Source organism: Platichthys flesus, chromosome 18 (genome assembly GCF_949316205.1).
Source record: "Platichthys flesus chromosome 18, fPlaFle2.1, whole genome shotgun sequence".
NCBI classification, from domain to species: Eukaryota; Metazoa; Chordata; class Actinopteri; order Pleuronectiformes; family Pleuronectidae; genus Platichthys; species Platichthys flesus.
This window is the reverse complement of record NC_084962.1, coordinates 14,940,482-14,966,651: the sequence shown is the minus strand read 5'-3', so window position 1 is coordinate 14,966,651 and position 26,170 is coordinate 14,940,482. Positions and strand designations below refer to the sequence as shown.

General features: G+C 44.7%; 1 protein-coding gene across 2 annotated transcripts in view; it reads left to right on the top strand.

Annotated features, from left to right (window-relative positions):
* Positions 1-283: 283 nt before the first annotated feature.
* Positions 284-26,170, top strand: part of LOC133973310 (pleckstrin homology domain-containing family G member 1) — a 58,808-nt gene continuing 32,921 nt past the window's right edge. Inside the window, exon 1 of one of the 2 annotated variants that reach the window (XM_062411077.1) lies at positions 284-551. In XM_062411077.1, coding sequence (XP_062267061.1) covers positions 467-551 — 85 coding nt within the window. In that variant the 5' untranslated portion in view covers positions 284-466. Of the gene's footprint in view, positions 552-18,377; positions 18,584-26,170 lie in introns of those variants that run through there. The other variant, XM_062411079.1, reaches the window with a different exon arrangement.

Here is a 26,170-nt window from a genome sequence, read left to right as displayed (position 1 = left end):
TTTCAAGTATAAATACCAAAAAGCGGTCTGACTTTTCCCTGCCCCATAATAATTGACACTCTTATCTTTTTGCATTAATTTGACTATTTATACTGTGGTCTGTAATTTCTAGCTCGTCAGTCAACTGTAAAGCACTGTGGTGCACCAATCTGTCTGAAAAGTGAAATACAAATAAAGTTTTATTTGATTTTCTACTTGACTAGTAAAGGCAGCAGGCCACGTTTATCGATCTAAAACCTGAACGTGGATACGCTTCTGGACCCCTAAGGAGAAAACTGGGATTATAACAAGTGTTTTTAATCCACGTGAGAATCCAGGTGCACCGTCCGTCGTGACGATAACGCGACGCTGCAGAAACGTGCGTAAAGTCCCTGAGGGTTTATCCCGGGCCAACGAGTGCGCACGAAGCTGCCCGCGTGCAAACAGTCCAGTGACACGCTTAGGAAAAACCTGAATCTGCTTCCAAATGAGGAACCCCATGTCCCCAGCTGCTGCAGGGACCAGGAGTCTCGCTCATGTCCTCTCTGCTAAGACATCCGCCAAGAAAACCGGTGAGTGTCCAGTCCCTTGTTTGTGCACAACGTGTGTTTTCAGTGTGATCCTGCAGCAACAGGTGCGTAGCCTGGATAACACACCGGTGAAGGCTGATAGAAGAGGGTGGAGAGATTGATGGTGGAAGAGGTCGCAGGTTAGAGGGAGAAGTAATGAAGAGCACGAGGCAATGACATTGACCCGTCATCATGGGATGTGAAGTATTAAAGTGAAGCGTTGCAGGGGCGGACAGAGACATTTAGTTCACTCCATCCCAGGGGCCACAGACATCCAGACTGGTAACGTTGGTGGCTGGTGTATGAGAATGGCCAGAAGTAAGTCACGTGATTACTGGGCTTTTAAGGTTTGCCATGGCTATGACTAAAAACACACCGATCAGAGCACCTACAACTATACAAGAACTGACAAAAAATGCAACTGGCCATTTTAGATACAGCTTTAAGTCAAATCTCAACTGGTTCTTTATCCAGGGTTTCTGCTGTAAACATCTGAATTTTAGTCCCTAGAAAGTCTTGAATATGTTGTAGTATTAGCAACTAGGTGTTAAATATGTTTAAATAGGTCTTCATCTTATCAATAATAATTTGTAATGCTACTTATGGCGTTCTTTCAAATGAGTTTTGAGCCTATAAACACCAGGATCAGAAAACACTCCCCCTGGACCTGTCTCTGCTTGTGGTTTGAGAGATAACTCAATGTTTTAATTCTCCACCATTCTACTTCACCGTATCTTCAATGAGAGGGAATGCAAATAATATCTGATAACCCTTCCTATCTTAACCCACTTGATGGACTTTGACACGGACCCTTTTGGGAAATTTAACTTGCATAACCGGAGCATCGTCTCTCAAAAGAACTCTGCAGGTAAAGATTTAAGGTTGTTCTCTGTGCATGTCGACAACCGGCCGTTATGCAACAGCAGCAGATGGAAGGAGGGGGCAGAACTGCACAGAATCACTTCTTCACTTCTTCATCATCATTAAGTGATGATTAATACAAAAAACACTCGCTTAGTTTTGCGTCAATGACTCTTAAGGCCATCGTGACGTCCGCCCCTGATGTTCCAACAGACACTTTACAGAGATTTGTAGCTTTCTTGCAGACAGTTGGATCTCAATCTAAGTTAAGGCAAGAAATCAAGCAAAACTTTGCTTTTAGATGATATAATATTTGGAGGAGAACTTGACATGGATGACTTTGACCCTCCTGACCGCTAAGAGCAAGGTGGCAGGTGTTCTTCCGACTTCCAAGTCTCGTGAGAAAGTAACCCGAGATTGGACGACCTTCACCCCTTCGCCCCTTCGCCCCTCCGTTCTGCCATGCTGTAACGTTAAACCCTGACCAGACCCTCTTGTCTTCTCTCTTGGGCTGTCGGTAGTTCGGTCCTGGTGATTTACTGTCTTCCGCTTGTCTTCTAATGACATTTTTCACCCCTGGTTCATATTACGTGAAGTTGTAAAGTTATTTTTCGTTTGTCGGTCAGCCCCTCCCCTCCAGAAATCTCTGCAACGGTTTTATTCATGCTCCCCCAAGGATAACGTGTAATGAATTTGATGATCCTCTGTCGTTTTGTAAAACAAAATGCCTCAAAAACTATTGGAAAGTGGAAATACCATGGAAGGTGGTGTATGCAGTCATGAGGATGAATTCTAATAAATAAGGTGATCCCTCACATTTTCAACTAGAGCCTCTTCATTGCTCTAAATTCACATGCTTTTATTAACTTCTCCAACTTTGCTTTATAACCAAATACCTGCAATACTCTTATTTACCTTTTGTCACGTATGGAAAAAGAAACTCCGAGGTGATACATGCTCTTGTGTGTATTTGTCTACGGTAGACCTACTGTAGGCTCCTCTTGTTTTTCTCTTCTGGTTGTTTTGCTCTGTACAGAGATGTACATCTACCTGTGGTAGTGTCGGCCGGTCAGATTTACGATGAGCTGCAGCTGTCAAACGCAGCTTTCCCTGTGTCTCCTGATTGATGTTTTCACTGGAGGACTTTCAGACGGAAGGCTCCACAGGATGTCTTTGGTCCCCTGCTGTATCCCGTTTCTCCCCCTTGAAGAAAAATCTTAAATCACTCCGCAACCTGCCCTATTTATATCGAGGTCCAGGTGGTGCTTGCACACAAGGACACGGTATAAACACTGTTTATAGGGGAAATAACTAAGCGCGTATGAATGTTTGTGTGCGTATATAGTTATGCTTCTTAATGATTATACGTCCCGATGTCCAGTGTAATCCACCACTTTTATCCTTGTTGTGCCTCAGAGTTGAAAAAGAACCCCAACTGGCTTCCTCGATGTCTCTCAGTCTTCTCACAGGACTTTTTCAGAGAGATACAACAGTAAAAACATAATGAAGGCTTGGATTTAAAGTGTTTTTCCCCGTATCAGGTCTGGCAGCCATTGTAGAAACAACATCAATGCAGTTTGGGGATTGAATCTCTTTGGCTGCTTTTATCAGTGTTTTGAAATCTTCCTGGATAAATTGTTGGCGTAGAGAGATGTTTGATATCCTCCTGTTTTCTTAATCTCTACTCTGGGCTGCAGCTAAGCTCTGTGCCTGCCTGCGGCCTAAGGGCAGCAGGTCTTTGTGTGGGGGGTCACGATCTTTCACCTGCTGCTGGCAGCCTACCCTACTGGGAGGTCACATATAGGAGGTGAGGCATGAAGAAGTCGACAAGTGAGAGAGGGGGGGGGGCAATGGAGGATGGTAAATGAGGGAGAGAGAGGAAGGTGGCAGTCGAAGGAGCAGAGACAGGAGTTCCATTATTCTCCTGCTGTTTTAGCTTTCAACACTTTGGAAACCTGAGCTGTTTACGTTTTGGTGAATAGATAGTTTCTGCCCAACTCAAGACTTCCTGCGTACGTGGAGGAATCCTGGCGACAGTAGGATTCACACGTCGTGAGTCACATCTAATGGGATAAAAATTGGCTGAACATCAACAGTGTTGTGATACTCGTGTGACAAGCAGAAATTGAAATGATCTGGCAGCCGTGTGAAGCCTCGGTACCTATCGTCACCTAGTTGTGTCTCAATCAGACGGCCGAGGCTTCAGCTGCTGGCCCGATGACTTTTCCTGCTTCTCGTGCAGGAAGAGGAAGTGAGCTGCGCTAACAAGCAGGTCAGGCAGCTTTTAAATTTAGCTTCTGCTTAGAGGTGCACACTCCTGCACACAAAACCCCTGCATCGTGTGAGGCAGAACAACTTATCAAGGAATGTTGTTGATCTTAAAATACTGTCTGAGCAGCGATGGCACCATGTATCTATTAGAATCCTCACAAGAGGCTGCCACCACCTCGATTAGAGAATATATCATCTGTCATCCTGTGCCGTGAGCAGGGATGCAAACTATCTGAGCTGACATGCAAAGTGTTACCTTTCACATGCAAAGCTGTGTGGCAGCCACTCTGGGCAGATTCCAGAGTAACAATGAGCTCACACAATATTTGAGCATCGTACAGGTTGAATATATTTACCTGAGTCACATGTTGCAGATGTATTTTAATGGAGATTTTGCAGTTAAACATACAAACACACATTTATTCTGTTTTTTCTTTGGCTATGTTTTAATAATTTCATCCTGTTGCTGAGATGGATGAGCCTCTGCTGCTCCGACTGCTGCTTCCTGTTATAATTTCCAAAATCCACGCTTCACCCTTGTGTGTGTGTGTGCATGTGCGCATGCGTGGCAGAGGACAAAAGGTTGATGGATATCACCATGTGTTTCCTGTTATATTCAGGTGCATGCACATACGCGGTTGCTCATGGGTCCTCAAAATTCAACCCATGTTTCCCAGGGCCAGACGCAGTAGACGGACGTGCAGAGACCTGCTCCTATTGAACGGGGATATTTTTGGACTGTTGTGTTACTGGGAGACAAGCTGCAAAGCGAACTTCCTTTACAAAGTCAACAGAATTTTTTTGTTTTTGTCCCAGATTGGGCAGATTGTCCGCTCAGCACCGGGCTGCTAACTTTCTATTCATAGTCGGTTCACTGCAGTGCTGAGATGAGACGATGAAGGATTATCTAGAATAAGACAAGGAGAATGTCTTCCGCCAAAACGTGATTTTAAAAAAGTAACCTGAACTCCTTACTGTGGGGCTGAATACAGATAACCTACATAGGGAACCATGACTTGATCCGTGTAGGGTACAGACTCGAATGGGCACACACTCACCTAGATTCGACAAACACATCCTGAGGTGAGCATCTAGAGTTAAGTACTTCATCCCTCATTGCCATAGAACGTATATATAAAGATGGACGACACGACCTCTCCCTTAAAGTAAAGCCAAATCATCCTGATTTCTCCCTGGTGGCTGGCAGCGGTATAGGTCATAACACCGACCTCCCCTATCTTCATGCATGGAACATGTATGGCGTTTATATCGTCTCAAATTAATATGATATTGCAGCACAAAAAAAGTGTCCACGGGCGTACATACGTGTGGAATATGTACTGTATGTCAGAAGACATTCTGAGGATCTGACAGCACACGGGTGTCTGTTTGTTCAGCAGAGAGAGACATTCCTGTAGATGTACCTATAGCCTGTGATTTAACTGTGTGTGTGTGTCTCCTGCTTGTTTCTATACTGCTAACCGCTACTTAAAGTGCTTTAGAGATCTGCTGTAAAAACATGTTCCGCCTAATTACATGCTCTGTGATGGGGGGGGGAGAGGGAAAGTTCGGCGCGCCGACTTAAACGCTGAAAATGGTAACCTTCGGTAATATTTTAATGTCTGCTTTCAGAGCAGCTCTAATACCCACCTGTTGAACATGAGCCGCACGGAGGTTACTGTGGCGTTATCGACAATGGGATTAATTTAAATGCTGCTGTGCAAGAGTTATATTTGTATAAATTACACCGTTTGAGAGGAAGGTACAGCTAACCACTGGTGCATGTAATACACAGTGTCATGCTGTACAAAGCTTTTAATGTCATGCTTGTATTTTAATTGTTGGTTTTTTTTCCTCATGCTACCGCTGCAATTTACACAGGATTCCAGTTTTTTAACAAATTAAGGGATTTATAAGTAAGCTCTGCAAATTACTTTACCTTACGTCAGCTAACCCTAAAAATACTTTTACTACCTGAATACTTAAAGGTGCATGTGTTTTAAATCCGGAATCTGCAACTACTTTTTCGAAAAGTGAAACGTGACATGCAAAGTCCTCGGCGAGCGTGTGCGTGCCGTTTTCACTGCTCCAGCTTTGAAGGTGGTTCGCCCCGTGCACTTCCCTGGTTCACTGCCTCCTGCAGGTCGTGTCTGAGTAAACTGAAGGCTAAAGGGTCAGAGGTCAGGGGCAGGGTGAGACTGAAATATATCTACGCCCTGAATACAGCAGCTTAATGCCAGATAGTATTAAAGGAACCTGCATAGTAATGGCTATATATATAGGCATTTTGTACAGTGGCTGTAGACACCATCACTGCCCAGTAATTGTGGTTCAACATTGTTGAGGGCTGAATGTGGTGCTTTGTGTTTTGTGAATGTGTTCTCTGCCTTTATCAGAGCTCCAGGCTGCACTCATCATGCAGCAGTGGAGACTCTGTATAATAAGGGCATGGAAACATAGCTGCTTATTAAGTGGCTGAATGTGGCACTTTGTATTCACGTCAGTGTTGTTCTGTCTGTTTTACCTTGCTGACATTTCAAGGTTCATATTATTCTTCGATAAAATCATGGTAACTACCGTCCTCGCATTCTATAAGGTCATTCAAATACAGACGTCCTGGCTTTCTCTACCCACTTCATCATGTCGGTGAATTAAATGGACTTTTAATGATCCGTCAGATCTTGCCGACGAAAGACAAGACGTAGAAGGGAGCGAATGCCAGGATGAGGTCAGAGGTCACCAGCTCACCATAGTCAGAGAATGTCCCATGACGACCATTGACATTTTTATGCCAGTCGGGCGGATTCCATGCTAATTTTATCAGGTTGGTGAACTCTGAGGTGGGAAACTATGTGGAGCTGAACGTTGTGGTGGGAAATAAATTCCTCCTCAGGCCTCAATTGGCCGACTAATGAAGTGTTGGGGTTGATTGGTGGGCAGACATCTCACTTGTGGTCTCTGATTTCTGTACAGTGCATATTACACTTCCAGTTAGGAATCAAAATATTATATTTAATATTGTGTTTTTGATATTTTTTTTATGTCCAGTAACTGTCTAACATTTAACTTTCAGTACATCATTCTATGTTGATATTTTTAAATGACTTAATATCTATGGATCCTCTTGGTACTTTGCTTACTTGAATATGAGAGAAAAGTAATGTGGCTACTTTTGAAGCAATTTACGAAAATAGTTTAGATCCGATACAGGTGTTGGGTTAAAACATTTATATTAGCCGATATCTATTTTCTAAAATGGCAATAGATATCTAAGATGTCGTTATCAAACCCTAATAACAAATGAATTTAAAAGTCTTGATGGTGTACAGTTTAAGCATAAACTTTATTAGAATAACTAGAAATAAAAAGAAAACACAGATACAACCAAATATATAGAACATGAAAATAATATATTGTTTTATGTCAAATGTAAGAAGATTGTTTTCTCAGTATATTGGAAAACATAATATATGTTATGTAATATATATAAACTACTGGAGTAACCACACTACTATGAACCCAAAGAATTGGTCGCCCGCCTGTTGTTTGTGGATCAGCTCATGATACAGTTCATTTAGTCACATCAGCTCTGTGACTTTGAGCTTTTGGATATTTACATTCACTGCACCTTTTCCAACAGATTTTCTTCCTCAAATCCAAGTGTTGTCCAACTTTACAGTGCAGGTCTGCGAAATAATGAGGCTAGCTCAGACTCCAGGTCGGACAGGAACGTGAATGTGTTCCATTGTCTGGCCTCAGCCCCTCCCTCCCCCCCAGTGTACTCCCCAAGGCCCCGTATATGAGGCTGGCTTCTTTCCTCCCTGATTTTTGTTATGTCTACGGTTCCTTCCCAAATACACGGCACTATTTCTGGCATCCATTTCTATGTACATGTTCATGATGCCGCCTACAGAGCGAGAGAGAGAGGCAGAGGGCGAGAGCGAGAGCTTAAGAGCCTGTGCAGCTTGTTAAATCTTAAAGAAACTAAAACGCTGCGGTGAGGAAGTTGGCAAATTGCACCCAAGAAACTTATTTTAGCCTCTGTATTAAATTAGAGACTAACCAGCTCTTCTTATGACACCGAAAATACCCCCGAATAAATGTTGTTTTCGGGCCTCCACTTGCAAAACTGTTCTTTATTTGCTGACTAGCAACCGGCTGAGTGGACGGAGCAGCTGTATTTGGACGTTGCCAAGGGCCGTACCAAGTCAAACATCAGATGTTTGAGCTGCAGGTCAAACCAAGTGTCCACGCAGGAGGGGTGTGTGCCTGAATGTCGCCGTGCTGTGCACCACCCAGCTCGCATGCTTGTACCTCGTTGGTTTGTGTCTTAGAAACAGCGAATCCAGCAACAACAGGCAGCGTCGTAAAGTTTATTAGGAGGAGGAGGAGCAGCAGAATGGGGATGTGTTGCTTCATCACCAGTTAATACTCAAAGCAGTAAAACAGTGCTGATAATGCATGAGGTCACCTCTTCCTGAAAACTGCCCTTGACTACTAACATGTGTCTGAAGTATTGATCCTCCGATAGAAGCAGAGTTCATTATACAGGTTGACTTCAGGACTAAATGAACAAGTGTTCATTAGTTTGTTGAGAATACCCCTGAGGTGTGTCACTCGTGTGGCCATTGTGAAAGGTTTTAATACATTGTTTATGAATACACAGGAAGGTGTGATGATGGATCTGGCTGTTACGTGAACGCACAGTATCAATGACCAACCTTAGCACAACAAGGACAAAAGGGTAAAAACTTCCCTTCCACATTGTTGTAAATGTTGATCTCTCAGTTGGATTCTGGGGCCTTTTCAAGTGCTAATGTCTTTTTGTTGCCCCACAACAGTCGGTACAACTTCCAGTTGAGTGATGTGGCAGCAGCGGATGCACACAGATCATGATCAAAACGTGTATTTACTAGACTGGATATAGGTTGAAGTGAAGAGGGGGGGGTGCATTGTGAGCATAGACGTGAATTCAAGTTGACAACCCAGACAAGCCTCCAGGCTCCGCTTCCTTGTGTCTGCATTAAGTTTTCCCACTTGTCTCCTTAAAGAGACTATAAATTATGTCTCCTTTTTAATTAAAATATCACATGACGAAGTGAAAGGAGTCGCTCATACCTCCACTGGGGCAGACGCATGATGTTGCTGTGTTAAGAAAGTGAGACATAAAACTATTCTTCCTTGGGTCCGGCCCCGCCCCTCCATAAAATGACATGGAAATCGGTGAAGTAGCTTGTGAGTCATCCTGCTGTCTGACAGATGGACAGACTGATAAACACCACAGAAGACATGGAGGTAATGAACCAACAGAGAATGATCCCCCAGGTCTGTTCAGGGACTCACCGCTCATCGTTAACTCTCCGGCCCACAGACTCACTTCTGTGCTTCACTCTCACCTCTCTTATTGTTTTCAGCACACAGCTGCTTTCAGAGAGAAAGCTCTAAATACCCTTGGTGAACTACCTGCGGACCAGCTGGTGAACTCGGCAGAGTCAATCTAACAGGTGAAGACAGATATTTCCCTCAGGTGTTGGTAGAGACCAATCACAGAGAGAGAAAAGAGAGGTCATATTGGAATTCCATTTATTGGGGGGTTGAATTCATTTGGTAGTTTACTGAAAAAGAAAAACACCTCCTTTTTAAAGCATCTCTTCACAGATCCACGAGTGATTGGCAATCCCACACTTTACCTTTTAATGTTCGCTCCATGGACTCCAGATACACCACAGCTTCCCAAAAGTGAAGTCAAATCATCTTGATCGCCCCCTGGTGACTGGCTGCAATATAGGCCATGAAGCTTGCCTCCTCCATGGTAGCTGGGGGGACATGGCCCAAACTTAAGTCAAAAGACATCTTTGTATGACTGGAAGTAGACAGGCATCGCCCTATCTTCATATTTAGATCTGAAATATTGATAGGATGTAAAAAATGGGGTTCTGACCTATTGAATTCCATCTCACACACACACATGGCCCTGCTCCAGCTCTTGACTTAACAGAAGCTCCGCGCTGTCGTCTGCATCCCTGTGCTTAACAGACCTGTCAGTGCTCGGCGAGTGCGACCACAAAGTGACGCGCTGGTTCTCATACGGAGAATTCCCCGGGTTCAGGGGGTCGGGAGCAGAAATCCAGACTGGGGCTGTTTTTACAATGTCATGTAAAGTGGACACACATGTCGCGGTAAAAGGTTTTCCGACCACTTTTGCCGGACTTAAGGAGCCGACACTCAGACAGTAGATCTATACGCGGAGTCTTTGTGCGCTTGTGTGTGCCTCCAGATCCCAGAGGGGGGTTGTGAAGTGGAGTTGGGGTTGAGGTGGGGGGGCTAACGATGGCATAGTCTGAACAGGCCGCAGACATAAAAGTAATTTATTTCACTGACAGAGAAAAGAGAGAGACCCCCACTCCTTCCTCAAGCTTTTCCTTTTCTCCCTTGCCCCCCCCCCCCACCATCAATCCAATTCTCCCACTCAGCAGCTGTTCCTCTCACTTTCCGCCCTTCCACCACACCGCACGCCCCCCCCAGCAGCCTTTAGTGTGATGGCTTTGTTTTATTGTTGAGCAGCGTTTGGGCAGGGAAACCCCCGGCTGCTGTGGGGCAGGGGTCCGGCTCCCACTCTGAACGCTGGGGGTGTGTGGGTGCCCAGATGAGCAGAGGATTAATGGAGCCCGGGTTGGACATTTGGTTTCTGTTGGGCTGTGTGATGTTTTGAAGCTGTTAGTTTTGACTCTTCCTCACCCACATGCAGTGACAACAGCTGTTTCAGATGTGGAGATGAAGAGGAAACATGATTTTCCATGCTGGGGTCGCAGATGTTCCACAAACAAGTGCTTGAATCTAAAAAAGAATCCCCTACATCTTTTTTTACTGTGCTAAAAAATGTTTAATGTGAAGTGTTTTTCATACCGTGGGCTGTTTAGCTGATATCGAAATCACTGCAGCTGACTTGCTGACCTGTGCTTTACATTTTGCGTAAATATAAGCACCAACCTTTTTTTTTCATGGTTGTCTTGTTGCCGAAAAACACAGTTTTGTGGCGTCTCATCCAAACGGGCCGGAAAAATCCCCAGTCGAAGACGGGAAGCAAAAGATATTTATTTGTGGTGTTGACAAACGACTGTTTCCTGTACGGGGGGGGGAGACAGTTAGTAGATGGAGTCCAAAAAAAAAAACAGGAACAGCCTCTATTCCTACAGTACGAGCCAAAAAAGTACAGCACCCTCATGAAAACATGGAGGACGTGTTTATTCTCCAACCGCCAAACAGTGTGAATATGATCCGGAGGGAGAAAGAAAAAGCCCCGAGGTTTATTTGTGTGCCTGAGATGTTCTACACCACAGAGTAGATTATTCTCCTCTTACCTACTTATAACTTGTTGCTGCAGTTCAAGTTTCCTTAATAAAATGTTGAGTACAGCAAGAAGTGATATAAGTTAATTCTGAAAATCACTGGATTTTATAGGTTTTTGTTGAAATTTGCTTTCATTGTGAATTAAATCTGTAGAAGGTGCAAACTCCCGTAAATTGTGAGTCTTCACACGCTACTTTGTACCTGGATCTGATTTATGGATGTCTGTGGTTGGTGGTTTGAACATGAAACCATACTGGTTTCCTGTACCCCTGCTCTGCCCCACCACTGTACCCCTGTGGCTTGCTGAGAGTTGGGACGATAATGATCTGGGCTGTTTACCCCTGTGGGGGCCATTTTGGGCAGCTCCCATCCACAGAGGAAATAACTCGGAGTAAATGGCTCAAAAGGGACAGTGATGATTTTAGAATTGCAGGAATCAGGCGGTTGTGACACATGTGTACTTTTTGCAAGCGCCTCTGTCTCAATCTTAAGCTTGAGGTTTAAACCGACTTTCTGTTTGTGTATGCGCGATGTGTGCGTGTGTGGGTCGCTGCATGTGCTTGACTCCTCAGCTGCTGTCGTGAGTCGACAGCCTCCGGGCCGTGAAGGTTGAGAGCCGTCCTGTGGCTTTTTAAAGCCTCCATCTGACTTCCTGTTGCATTACAGCTGACATAAAACAGAGCGTCTGTAATGAGCTGTCGTCCCCAGCACATAGCCAAATGTCCAGCTGTGCCGACAGAACCAACATGTTGCCGGTTCGTGTGCGCGTTCATGTGCGTTCATGCATCTTTGGATGATTTTTGCTTTTGCGTGTGACTTTGTGAGTTTGAACTCTCTTGTGTGTGTGAAGGTTTGTGTGTGATTGTGAGTGCAAGAATGTCGGTCTGTGTAACAGGTGGTATCAAGTTTTGGAGTTCGTCACTTGGACCCTGAACAAAAGCTGTGGATATTTCTAAATGCCTGCTTGTGTCTTTCTGCTGTGTGTGTGTGTGAGCAGGTTTGTGTGAGTGTGTGTGGTCAGCTATATGGACTGGCCATTGTGCCCTTGGCCCTAAGCAGATGTGGTCTGAACAATGAGCTGGGTAAATAAAAGGAAGTGGTGTATAAATAGCCTCTTACGTCTGCATGAGTGGAGTTCTTGTGCTCTGTGTGTGTGTGTGTGTGTGTGTGTGTGTGTGTGTGTGCTCTCTGTGTGTGTGAGAGCTATCTGTGTGTGTGTGTGTGTGTTTGTGTGATCCTGTTTGATGTGAATGAATTGTACTGTAGGAAGTTGCACTCTATAGAACACACCACAGGTTCAATTTGCTAAACTGCCCAACAGTGGTAAATTGCCACTCCTGCTCTATTCTGTATGGATTTTTTTTTTTGTTCTGTTGTGAATTCTTCTTCACTCCAGATCTCCACTTATAGATTGGACATCTGTCCAACTTAACAGCCTTTCATAAGCTCTCTGACAGGTCTTTGAACTGTGAAGCTCAGTTAGAAACTCGTCTCTAAATCACATCCCGGTGATAAGTGCGCAGGGCGAGCACTGCTAAAAATACAGGATCCCCCCCCCCCTCCTTCCAGCTCTCACCTCAGCTCTCAGTTGCATATAGACCAGTGCTACACTGTACACTCTCACCGGTGCACATCACAATAATGCACGTCATCTCACGTGTTTACCTTTTGTTTTCTGACTCGTTCACTTTTGCTCACATTGCTTTTGGGCAGCAGCAGCAGCTCCTCAAGCAGGTCCATTATATTCCAGCTGATTATGTCCTGGACAATGGATTCATTGTAAAATGATTGTCTGATCTATTTTAATATAAAATCTGAATTGTTTATATTTTTTTTTTTTGTTGCTAGAATATGTGAATGAAATAATTAATGTGAAGGTTTTCAGCTCAAACCATTTTCTCTCTGTCGTCCTAGATCCTGAGTTCTGTTACAGCTCCATTGGGAGGGTGGCTGGGGGGGGGGTTTGGGGTCTGGGTTGGTTGGGGGGGCAGCTCAGTGTTGTCACTGAAGTCAATGATGACCTATATTAGCAGCAGCCTTCAGCTACAACATAATACAGGTGGTGAACACTGGACTGAATGTAAAGAGCAACAACAACAGAAAGAAAGAGAGAGATAAAGAGTTCTGAGACTAAATGAAAGAAAAATGTTAAAATCTCAGGTTTCATTTATAATAGTAATAATAACATAATAGTGCTCTGGCTCTGTTTGGCCTGATTCTCACTGTCATGATACAGCTGCACCACCGGCTCATTTTCACCTAAGTCAGCACCAAAGACTGTTGGAAAAGATGATTGACAGCTGAGACTGAGTCCAGCACGTTCATCTGCTTTCTGTTTGTGTCCTCGATGTTCTGGCTTCTTCTGTGGATACGAGGAGGAAGTTGAGACACGTCGTCCATCTTGTCGGTGGAGTAGAAACCTCTGTGTCGGGCTGTCTGTGGGGCCCCTCTCCCTCTTGGGCACATCTGGGTTGAGTTAAGACCTGTCACTAACATCTGTGTTTGCTGTAAACAAGAGGTGACGGACATTTTGTAGTTTGAGAGCCATTTAACAACTTTATTTAGATGGATTATGGACATAATTCTAACCCTGGCGTCTTGTACATTACCTCATTCATCAGCTGGATCTGTTTGGGCTACTGTGTGTGTGTGTGTGGGGGGGCACCACCAATCAGCAGGCTTATCTACAGCAAGCAAATCCAAATCCTTTTTGGTTGTGAGGCCTTCAGGTGTGCCATTTGATTGGATTCAGGTTTAAACATGTCAGAAGTTTCACAGACAAATTCATCCCCATACTCTTGAAAATTGGATTTATTGCAAACCACACATCCCACCCACTTTCATCGGCCCTCTCGTTACAGCTACGCCCCCAAAACACATCTACGCACACTGGCAACTGCGAGAAGCCGACATATCCATGACTCGGCCGTTAACTTCTGGCTATCGTCCCTGCCTCAGCGGTGTTTTGCCTCTTTGGCTGAAGACTGGTACACCAACCAACCAATCAATTCATTTGATCCAAGGCTAGAAGGAAAACTCTCCACTAAACCCTGATGTTAATATGGGTCTGCAGTTGGATCCCTCTGTACACAAACCAGACTTCATCTGTAAAACATTGACTTTAAAGGAACCTATGTGCAGACACTCTAACGTCCGTACGTGCCACCGCTAAAACAAGCATGTTTCCAATTGTTGCCGTCCCACATAACGTGCCTTTTTTTTTATAATTTTGAACCGTTAATAAAATGCATTCACCGCAAAAACTTCAAAGTTAACCGGTAAAAAAGCAGCAGAACCACAACATTCGCTCCAGTTTATACGGGATAAGGCAAATCGAATGCGAGCGGCACCTGTGTGGATAGAACCGGTTGCTTTTGAAGTTTGTAATCAGCATAATCTTCCATCGTCTTGGGTTTCAAATGCCACATTCTCAACTTGTTGTGTGCGTACAGGTTTTTTAGTATGCAAATGTCAGCTGCTCTGAACACAGGAGTGTAAGGCTGACGTGTCCACAGAGTTCTGAGTGGAGCCCCCCCCCCCCCTCTGTTGGAGGGACTTATATGATCGCGGTGGGTTTTTCTGGCTGTTTTGAATGGCTCAATGCAGATCGACAAAGCCTCGGTTTTAGAGCTTATTCCTAATTTTGGGCTAACTGGTTACAAAACCCTCTGTTTACTTTATTATAGTGAAGGGGGGGGGGCAGCGCAGAGGGAGGGAAGAGAAGAAGGAGAGACATGATTGAAGGAAAGTGAAAGCGGAGAAAAGAGCGAGGGGGGAAAAAGTGAAAGAAAGAGATTGGAAAAGGGCAAAATAGGAGGAAGCATTACGAGGAGACAGACGGCTGACGCTCAGGGGGGACGGGAGGGGGGGGGAGCGATTTTCTTTTGGTACTGTAAATAATAGCCCCTGCTTGAGTTGGACGGCTTTCACGGCTCCTTTTGTGCAAAGTGACATCTTAGGTTCCCCGAAGAGAGGAGAGGGCCGGAGAGAGCTCGGCTTCCAGGGTTTTCACTGGCATGGGAAAGGCCAAGCATTAGCCCGATATGAATATGAGGGGGAAATAAAGCCTCCGCAGGTCAAAGGGAACCTGCCAACACGCACTCCCCGGCCCTTTATCCCGCTCAGACCCACAAACGCACACACGTAGACGATGGCGCACACACATCCGCACTTCCCCATCAACCGTAGTCTGCGCTGCTTCATCTTAATCTGAGCAGTAATGTGTTCTGGCTCGTACTTCTGACCAGACCGGCCCAGTGGTTGAGCTGTGGCCTCGTCTCTGTTTCTGACTATAATGCAAAGCTTTTAATCTTAATGCCAAACACATGCACTCACCAAGACGTTCCCATTCATATTTATAGCAGTTGGAGGCTGTATCAGTTACACTTTTGAAACCACACCGAGGAAATATTATTTTAATTGTGTGTGTTTGATGGAGCAGTGGAGGCTTGGTCAATAGGTCATGTCCATGCTGGGTTTTTTTCAAACCTATGTGTCTACTTACTTTCGCTACCTCCAATATATTTGAGTGCTTTAAGTTTACATTTTAGCTGTTTGACACTTTACTTCCTTTAACTCTCAACAATACACTGGAGTGTCCTCCATTATTAGTCAGATAAACAAACAAATGAGTTGCTCTCATTAACATTTCCTGCTCTGTCAATTAGATCACCACAGGAAACCCTTGGATGGAGGAGATAAAAGTGTAATTTTCGGTGACGCTGGTGTGACCAAGCCGTCACATGAGCGTGATTCACCTGCTCGGTGACGTCACTTCCTGTTTGGCCCGCTTCATCTGTAAACAAGTGACTGATGAGAAGCAGGAAATGGCGTTGGGAGACCTGGAGCAGGGAGGGGTTCCTGTTGACGGGTGGGGATGTGCAGAGTGATTCCACTTTGATTCAGTCGTTTCTACTTTGCTGCAGGATGACAACATCTGTCCATCGGCACTGGAGGGATCCCTTAATATCCACACGGCGCTGCAGCCAAAAATTTGTTGACCTCTTTCCTTTTTCCATCGCATGAAGCGGTTCTATTCAGATATTGTGAACGGACAGCTTCTGTTTATTTGCAGTAGGATATGACTGGTTTCCTCTTAATGAGCACTCAGCTGAAAGTAGCTTATGACATCAAAGCAGTTTGGATTTCACCTCCTTCTCTTAGCGTTTCGTAAGAATCCTTCCTTATCAATTTTCAAACAATTTGATCAATTAGCTGATGAATAGTCTGGTCAGAATGGTTAAAAGGCCTGATAAGATTTTCAAAATAGTCCCTCTGTCCCATTTTTGTGAACAAGATATCTCAAGTATGGGAATCCTTTCAAATTTGGTGCAGATGTTCTCTTAGACTCGAGGTTTAACTGAGTAGTTTTGTGTGGCTAAAGCTCAAAGTTAACGGTAATGGTGCCCTAAACAAAACATGTCTTTGGCCTTGAGAACATGACATCACAAGTCTGCCTTTGTGGATTTACTTCATATTTTGACCCGGTGTCACTTGGATTCAAAGATGAATTGATTCAATTTCATTGGTCAAAGGTTAAAGGTCATGGTGACCTCATATTGTTGTGAAGGCAATATGTCAGCAACACCTGGAGGGATTGAAACTAACCTGGATGGTGAACGCAGGGTGGTAATTCTAGTTTAATCTGACATTGAGATTCAAATCAATTATATAAAGCAGCAAATCTTTACATTTCGAAAGTAGAAGCTTCAGTTTAAGTTCTACATCCAATTGTATGCAAATCTGAAAAAACAAACAAACCTTAATTTGACCTTCGAATAGGTCTCATGTTACCTCTGATGGGCTCTTCATTGTGTCCAGAGCTCGAAGTCTTTCTAAAGGCTTTTCAGCTGTTGTTTACAGCTTGACTATGTGTCAGTAGAGTGGAGAATCATTATCGGATTGGAGATATCTCAAACAATCAAAGGGAAGTGTTGAAAAGTCAAATTCTTCTTGTGTGTGTTTGAAAAGCTACCTGACACCATCTTAATCCACAGTTGATAAGAATGACCAGTTGACAGTAGGTTATCAGCTTGTTGTTCCTCAGTGCTATCGACTGTTATTGTCCCTGCATGTCTTAAATTGCCAGGCGTGGTGTTGGGTTTCAAAGGCTCTCTGTGGTTGTTTGTGGCTTTATCCAGGTTCAGATAATAGCAGCCGCTCACTGACCCACATCAGACTTGTTTGTATGGTCACTGGTCACCGCTACAGTAGGTCAAACCCACCGGGAGTCTGAAACAAAGTTCCTCCCCTTGATTTCAAGTAAAACCCGGTCACTTTATCCGAGTTAAGTGTGTTGGAGTCGGTTGCTTATCAAAGGTCAACGTTTGCCTCCATCCACCATCGCTCCAGGTGCTGCGTCGGTTTCCCTGGAAAAGAAACTTAAAAAGCAATAAAAGCGTGGAAGCGAGAAAGTATGCGAGCACCGGCCAGATCCAGGAGCTGCTTTATCAATCCCAGGAAGCCTTGCTACCAGGAGTCAGGAACAACAGGCCGCTGGCTCCGAGAGAGGGGACTTTCCTCCATCCTGCTCTGCTCGGATGCAGAACAATGACCTTATAACTCACACGCACACACACACACAGTGACCACTGGCTTGGATGTTTTCTGTGTGTGCTCATACCCACTGGCTCACAGCAGGTTGCACTTTGAGCTCGGGGCTCCGTGATCTCTGATCTTTTGCGGGGTAGTCTAACCTTTCAGCCCCGACTCCGACCTCTTGCATCCAAAACGCTTTGATATTGGAAGTGACACGTGGGATGAAGAGCAGAGGACGGGCGGAAAAAATGAATGCCCAGCACAATGTGACCCACTTTGCAAAGGTTTGTTATTTTGAAGGGGTTTATTCGAGACCGCTCGTCCTCCCTCTGCCCTATTTTCCTCACCTCCTCTCTATCGGCTTGTCTCCCTGCGTCTCGCCCACCCACACCCGTCTCCTGCCAATCACCACACCTCCACGTATCGCTCGCCCTCGCTCCCCTTCTCCTCTGTCCCTCACAGTTTCAGTGACAGCTCGTCTTGTTTTTTTTTTTTATCCCGTGTAATTTCTGTGACTTGTGTCGCCTGCATTGCTGGCCGCTCTCCAGTTCTCGCGGCGACCCCACACCGCAGAGCGAGAGAGCGAGGGCCGCGGGTTTGGAAAGAGAGAGAGAGAGAGAGAGAGACTAGTCTTGCAGCAGTAATTGGTCAGGAAGTGGGCTGCTTGGATGTGCGAGCTCCTCTCTACCCGCCCACCCCCCTCCCCTCCCAGTGGGCAGTCAGTTCCGTTGCCTTTTTTTTGTGCTTCCATCTGTTCCCCTCTCTCTCTCTCTCTCTCTCTTCCTCTTTTTGCTCAGTGTCCCTCTTTCTCCCTGAACTGACCTCATACTGTAGAGGTGTGGACCGCGGACCGGGCTGCCCTGACACGAGCCCTCCGTCCCTCTACGGGTCAGTCAGCTCTTTCTCAGCCTGTGTGACACTTAACTAATGCCTGGACATGGATGTAACCTGTGAAAGGATACTGGGACACGAGCAGCAGCGGAGGAAAGGATAATGGTGGGAATGGTCTTTCTGAGGTGAGTGGCGGGCTGTCATCGTCTTTGTGCGGCGAGTGGCCTCCGGGATGCTGAGGTGCAAACTGGTTTAATTCACTGTGAATGATGGTGACTTCACAGCAGTAAAGTTTTGTTTTCCCTCTGGACAAAGCGCAGCTCTTTATTGAAAGATAACTGGCCTGACCTCTAATTACTCAGCCCAGGGTTTCAATTCAGTTGGACTCTAATGGCACCTTTGCCCACTTGTCTGATTAGACGCAGCGACAGACTGCTGGTGTCCGACCAGTTACTTTTTGCTCGGAGGCTGATGACCACCACGCTTTTGGTTTCTGTTTGCATGTGTGCGTTCCTCCTCCATAGGACAATTGACATGACACCTTGAGACTTTTGTTCGGTCTTATCTTTTGAAAGCTTGTAAGTTACTGTCGAGGATCTGGTTAACCTGATGTCGCAGTGATTCCAGAATAGCTTTAACACAATCAAATATTATTTGAGAATCATAGAGCTTCCATAGCAGTAACAGAAAAAGGGAATTTGAGACAATGGAAACTAATTTGTAAGTTTTTAATGGTTTTTATTCACCTGACATTCACAACTTAAGGTCTAAGTGTGTGTGCATGTGTGTGTCTGCGTGTGTGGGTGTGTGTGTCTGCACGTGTGTGTGTGTGTGTCTTGTGATCTCCTCTGTGGTGTGTCCTCATTCTGGGAGCCCTAACTGGAGCGCCCAGCTTCCGAGGGACACAGATTTAACAACAGATTGAGATTCACTTGTTTTTCTTGTTGTCATGTGACACTTTTAATCATTAAGATTTCATTAAGGTTTACTCTAGATTTATTGATCTGTGCTCATGGAACCTTGTTCTCTGTGGTTCAAAGTCAGACTGCCTTGGATCAGATGACCTGATTAAACAGCTGCAGAAGCCACTTTCCATAACATTTGTATCATGTATGAGATGGATACTATTTCACAGTAATAAGCTCATCGGTAAAGAAGTGTTGACGATGAACAGTCTTCATAAACATAAGTTATAAGTGACCTGACTGTTCTTATAAAAGTATTTAGTATTTGGCATTATTATTAATAATATTTTTGTATAATGTCTGTGTACTGTATTTTTATTACGTACCTGGAAGAGAGTGCATCCCTCTGCCAAGGCTGATTGACCACTTAATCACCATATTGCATATACAGGATGCGTTTATATCATATATATATATATATATATATATATATATAAATATATACTGTACAATGTACTACTTGCAGTTTCACTTGTTCATAGATGTATGAAAAACACATATTCCTAATCATGTTTCATAAAGATTTCTGAGACATTTGTTGTGGAAATAATGAAAATTTCAAAAAACCTCTTGCAATGTAAAAAAAGAAAAAGCCTCGTTCCACCCCCTGATCCCAGTCTGCACCCAAAATGTATTGGATTCTTCTCTGACCAGTACCACATCCATTCATGAAGTGGTTTGGGTCAATGGTAATCTGTGTTGTAGATTTTGCATAGTGCTGCTACCTATCACACAAATTAAACACCATCAACTATATTTCATAGAACTATAAATTATGGTATGAGTGGTTTATTGATATAATTGTTTTTCCTGTGTCACATGTTTCCCTAATGGGAGAAAAGTCCCTGTGTCTCCGCTCTGCTGGTCTCTTTTCCTGGAGCGGGACCCTCGTCCTGTATTTTAATCTGAGGCCAAACACAGCTTCCTCCATGTATCCGCCACGCATGCTCATGTACTCACACAACACACAGTAACTTTTCTCAGACACACACAAACACTTTTTTCTTTTATGTCTCATCTAACTAGTAGACAAGAATAAAACATAAGGTTATATAGATTGTTATAGTCTTAGTGTATAAATGCATGTCCTACAATCACAGCTTTGCTATTCATTTATTGGAAATGAAAGTTATTCCTCTACACCACCTGTTTTCCTTCGTCTTCACCCCCGTCTCTCTCCATTTCCTCCTCCTGCTGATAAGGTCCTTTTCTTTATCTTCATATGTCAATACAAACACCAACTCGCTGCGTAGCTGAATACTGACATTAGCTCCTATCGTAAATACTTTCCACGGCCGCGGTGCCACCCTGCTCTATCATTAGCATCGGCTGTCGCTGCTGACCTCGCTGTTAGCAGCTGTAGTTATTTCTGTGTCGCTGTTGTTGTTTAGTCTGCTGGAATGGCGAAGACGCTCCTTGTTTTCCCGGACGCTCCCCCTGGTTCCCCGGATGACTTGGGCCAATTTTGAGGGATTCCTCGCTCTTATATAAGATCTCACTGGTGCTTCGGTAAAACTGCTGGCCAGCGGGAGTCAGAAATTCCTGGACTTGTCTTGGCGCTGTGAGCAGACCGCTGTGGCCTGAGGGAATAAAATCCAGGAATCTGAAAACCTTGTCTCAGAAAAGGAAAATCAATAGGGGAAATTACAGAGTTGATCAGTAATGTAGATTTTACTCTGAAATTGGCCTCAGAGGAAGAAATGTTGGAAGTTTCTTCTCGGTTGTTATTGGCCCGAGATCTTTTGGTCCGGTCAGGCCTGAACATCCGTCCTGTGAGATCAGATCACAAAAGGATGGTCTACAGTGCGTCAGTTCACACCAGTCTCAGGTCACCACTTGTGACCAAATTATGTTATTTAACCCCTTGCAGCCCACAGACTTGCAAGTGGGTCCATGATTACAAGCTCACACTGTTCAACCAATCTTTACATAGCCTGGTTCTGTTCTTCTGAACAGGCATTATTCATAGAGGAACAATGTTGGGGGAAAAGTGTCTGAGTCAACCAATGACTGTGACAATGAACCAGGAGCAGCTACATGGAATTAAAGCCAAAATTAACCTTTCTACACATGTGCTTTTCCGACATGTCCAATATAAAGACCTATCCCTTATCTCAGTTTAGTATGACCGTGTTTGTTGAAGGCCCAACACCAGACCCTGACTACGTTTACAATTATATTCCAACATATTCAGTAGAAGACATTATAGCAATTTTCTCTACACAACTTTTTCTGTCTTCTTCATGTATGACAAAGCTTTTTCCCCTTAGATATTTGTTTTCTTTTTGTTTCTTTAATGTTTGAGTCCATCGGTATCTGTGTAAAGTCCATGTTGATATCATCATAGCATATATATATATATATATACCTCTTGTCTTCAATATTTAAGCTTCAAAGACGAGTTGGAATAAATTGATATAGATCTGATTCTGTCAGACAGCGAGGTTGGATTTGTCTAACCTTAAAGTTACTTAAAGGGGGAAAAGGGACAGTTAAGAGTTTAATAAAGAGCTCAGGCGGCAAGAAGAAAAGCTTTTAACGTTGGTGACACTTCAAGAGTCGGTGTGAGGGGAAAAAAAGAAAGAGAGCGTGTCCGCAGATGATCCATCTCGCCATCGACAAAGAGAGACAGGGTCACAGAGGGAGGGGGAAACTGTATATGAATGACCCCTCCACCCACAAACTCTTGTCATTAGTCACAGTCTCTTTCAGCCTCTGAGTGTATTTCTCTCTGTAGTCCCTCGGCGTAGAGTCATGTGCCGCAGACGTTACCACAGAAACACACGGGCCTCGCTTCAAACTGCGGACAGCTGAGAAAATGAAGAAGCTGTCAGGCTGTCTGGAGCCGAAGAGTGGACGCGACACAAACACACACACAGACACACACACACACGGTCCACTCCAATAGCAACAATCAAATTAGTTCTCCACCTCTCTCCGTCTGCAGCCCTCCTCTCTACAAGACATGCTAAAGCGATATGGGACAGGTTTTATTTCTGATTACACACACACACTAAAATATTTTCAAGAGGCTGCAGTGTTTTCAGCTGGTGTTAACAATCCTGTTGGAAAACAAATGATGTGTGTGTGTGTGTGTGTGTGTGTGCACGCATTACTAAAAGTTGAATAGAGTGTGTATGAACCCTTTGCCCTGCCTCTGTGTTTGCGCCGCCTGAGTGTTATGAGGAATGGAGTGAGTGGTTTACTGACAATAAGCATTTTCTTCCCTCTCTCCATCCTTATTTCCCTCTCTCGCGCTCTCTCTCTCTCTCTCGCTCTGTCTCTCTCTCTTTCCACATGCCGCTCGGCCTTAGAGATGAATGCTTCGCTGTCGTCATAGGGACCACCACAGCACCGCGGGCCCCGGTCATCTTGGCAACGCTGCAAAACTCTCAAACCCTCAATTCCGTCTCCACTTCTGCATGAGGAGAACTGGAGCCGGCGATGGCCTCTGTGCTGGATGTTTAACTGGTTGAAGCTTGTTGCTGTCGAAAAGGAGGGGACGTCTGTTGGGTAATCTCTTCGAGAGGACAGGGGTGACATGGGAAATGGCACTGGAGCAGAGCCGAGCGAGGGCGGTGGTGTGGAGAGGGAGTTGTTTGACTTGACTGCAAATAGTGAAATAATCGTTTGATCATCATAGTCCTTTGACTGCAAAATGAGTCGACTAGATTGGTTCTCACAATTTAGTTGAACATTTAGGAAGAAGCATACTGAACAAAGTAAAGGTAGAGAACTCCTGACTTTTAAACCTTGGTTTGAGTAAAGCTCCATACTCCCCAGTTGTTAACATCGACTTTTCTGGTATAAACGTAAAGAAAAAGTGCTTTTAATTTGAAACTAGACTGTCGCTCGACAAGTTCATATTTCCACCAAGGCTTAAGCCCTATCTAAAAAAAACAAAACTGGTTAAACTGGTTCTACTGGTAAATTTAAAGGTTATTTAGTCCAACCACTCAACAAAAAATGTATTTTGTGAATTTTAATATTGTAGAATCGTAATCAGAAGAACAAATGTAGATGAGAACATTAGGCTCCTAACTAAGCTAACTATAGGGAGATTAGCATATACCATAAATACAACACACCAGTGCAATGGTTAGCACTGTTTAAATCGCAGCAAGATAGATCTGAATACCATGGTCGAATGGTTGTTGTGTGTGTACGTCAACGCTGTGATACGCTTGCGACCTGTCCAGGGTGCCCCCCCCACCCCCCCCGCCACACACCAAAATGGCTCCTGCCTCCCCCTGACCCTCGAAGGATTAGCGGTGTAGCTAATGGATGGAGGGAAGAACATACATGGGAAAGCAACAATTTGTGGTTGAAGAAGTAATCCTATATATAATTTTCTGACGGCAAAACAGTCTCTATGCTAAGCTCGGCTAACGTTGGCCAGAGAGACGGTGTAAGAGAGAGGAAAAATGGATTGAAGGAAAACCGGGGACGTTGCCAAGATGGCTGCCGAGTGGCAAGACTTGCCCTGATGGACTTTGTCTTGGATCGAGCTGCATATTGAGTTTGCACGAGAGCAGTTATCGATCTATCTCATCTAACATCTCGTCTTGGCAGGAGAGTAAATGAGAATATTTCAAAAACTGCCTTCTGTTTTTTTCTGCTTCAAGCATCCATGCGGGACAAACTCGAATTTGACCATCTTCTGGTTTTTAGAGTTGGACGAAACGAGCTGTGTGTGAAGACGACACCTCGGGCTCATCAACAAATATTTCAACAGTGCAAATGATCATGTCTGTAGCACACACCACAAGCTGCTGGAAGCCTCTTATTCTGGAGGATTCAGACAGTCTACTTGATTTTTCTTTGACTGGATCAAAACCACAGACAAAACATTGAGGTAATCTTAGATTTTTATCAATAACCTCAGTCTTCCTGTCTCCCCTTTAATCCCTCTTTAAAAGCAGCGTGTCTGCTTGTGTTGCAGCTCCTACAGTGATTGTAATATCCTGTAGAATAAGTGTTGTGGATGTCGTGCGGGGGGGGGGGGGGGGGGGCAGAGTGGAGGCTGTCGGAGCAGGGTTCATCAGATAACCCAGACTGCCGCTGTAGGTTTCTGTCATCAACAGGTCGTGCTTGGCTGAGCCGAGGAGTTCAGACGCTGTGTGTTTGCCAAACTAAAGGTGTTCATTGTTGTGTGTGCGACAGAGAGGTTCTGGTGACGGGGGGTGTACAGTGATTAGATTCGGACAGGAGGTTTGGAGGTTTAGGGGCGTCGTGGGTCAGCGGACCCTCAGACCATTAGGGAGAGGGGTCATGCTTCTCGGGATCTGGTCTGCGTGTGCTTGTGTGAGGGTGTAGTCCAGGGGGTCCTCTGTTTTTGTAGTGCTGAGGAGAAGGGGGTGGTGTGAGCAGGACCCCATGCTGATGGGACCAGTCCCTGTCTTTAAAGGGGGACGACAAATAGTCAACACATTGGCTTTAGTGTGTGAGACTGAGGGCCTATCGTCTCTCGTGTGTCCTCCTTATAGGACACATGGGCTGTCCTGAGTTATGACTTATAGACCCAGGAGCAGCAGTTTCTGACGTGACAAAGTTTACGTGTTTGCTTTGCCAAACTTCCTTCGAGTCTTTGTTTATCTACTGGTGAATTATTAGATAATTAAAAAAGAAGATAAATCTAAACACTTTGGTTGAAATGGTCACAACTAGTACACAAATACAGGTGGTGTTGAGGGAAGACACACTACAGAGTTATCAGAAATAAGTGGGGTCTGTGATTTCCTATTATCTGCTGTCTTTTATTCCGCCAAAGCTCTTTCTCGGCTTTCTGTGTTTAAGTTATATTAAACGGATGTTCTAGCCATTCAGCGTCACGTTTTCGGAAAGTTGCTTAACTTACAAGGGACATATTTAAAAACAAGATGAGTGCTCAGGACAGTGCAAACCTCTCCCCGGCTGTTAATCCAACTGTATTCTCTCATGGGTCATTTCCGACACCTCCACAACATTTCAGGGAAATTATGATTAGTAGGTTTTGTGCGATCCTGCCCACATGACAAGATATGACTTGACTTTGACGCAGCAGTATGAGTCAGTGGAGCGCACAACTCCGCCAAGACCCAACAGTCCCCTCGATAACAATCAAGCTGCACCAAGTTTCACACACTTATAGAGGATTTTAATCAAGATCGATGGAAAGCATGAATGTGTCAAAGCGTCCCTACAATTATCATAATACAACTCTATAACATCTTTAACTGTAGCCTATAACCCACGTCCCCCGGTTGGGCATACAAAGTTTTGACATACATTTTGTGTTAGCACCAGTAATACAACATTTGAACAATCAGCCTAACAAGTGGTTGCAAACCCCCCCCCCCCCCCCCAAATCAGGACCCCCCTGTCGTAAAGAATGGATCTCATCTCTGCCCATTTTCTCTGATGTTCATCTTGACTCGAGTTGAGAATTGCTCGGTCCCCATCCGACGCTCCCACTGCAGACAGTTGTGTACACGCTCGTTTTGTCCAGCCTGCCTCTGATGTGGGACACAATGAGCGGTGCAGTGTCTCGCACTGAACGAGGAGCTTTTGTTTGAGCTGGCTCCCGGCCTATTGATCAGCCGTAACCCCCTCCGCACACACACACACACACACACCCACAGAACCCTCGCTTGGCCTTGTAAAGTGTGTGTACGTGTGTGTGATCTCTGGAGCTGTGCGCCAACAGCAGCAGTTCAGCTGCCTGCTGAGTGTGCAGCAGACGCACAAACGCACACAAAAGGTTCCGCCGGGCCCTCGTCGAAGCGTTACACCCCAAGCTGAAAGTTTGATTTTGGAATGGAGGGAATA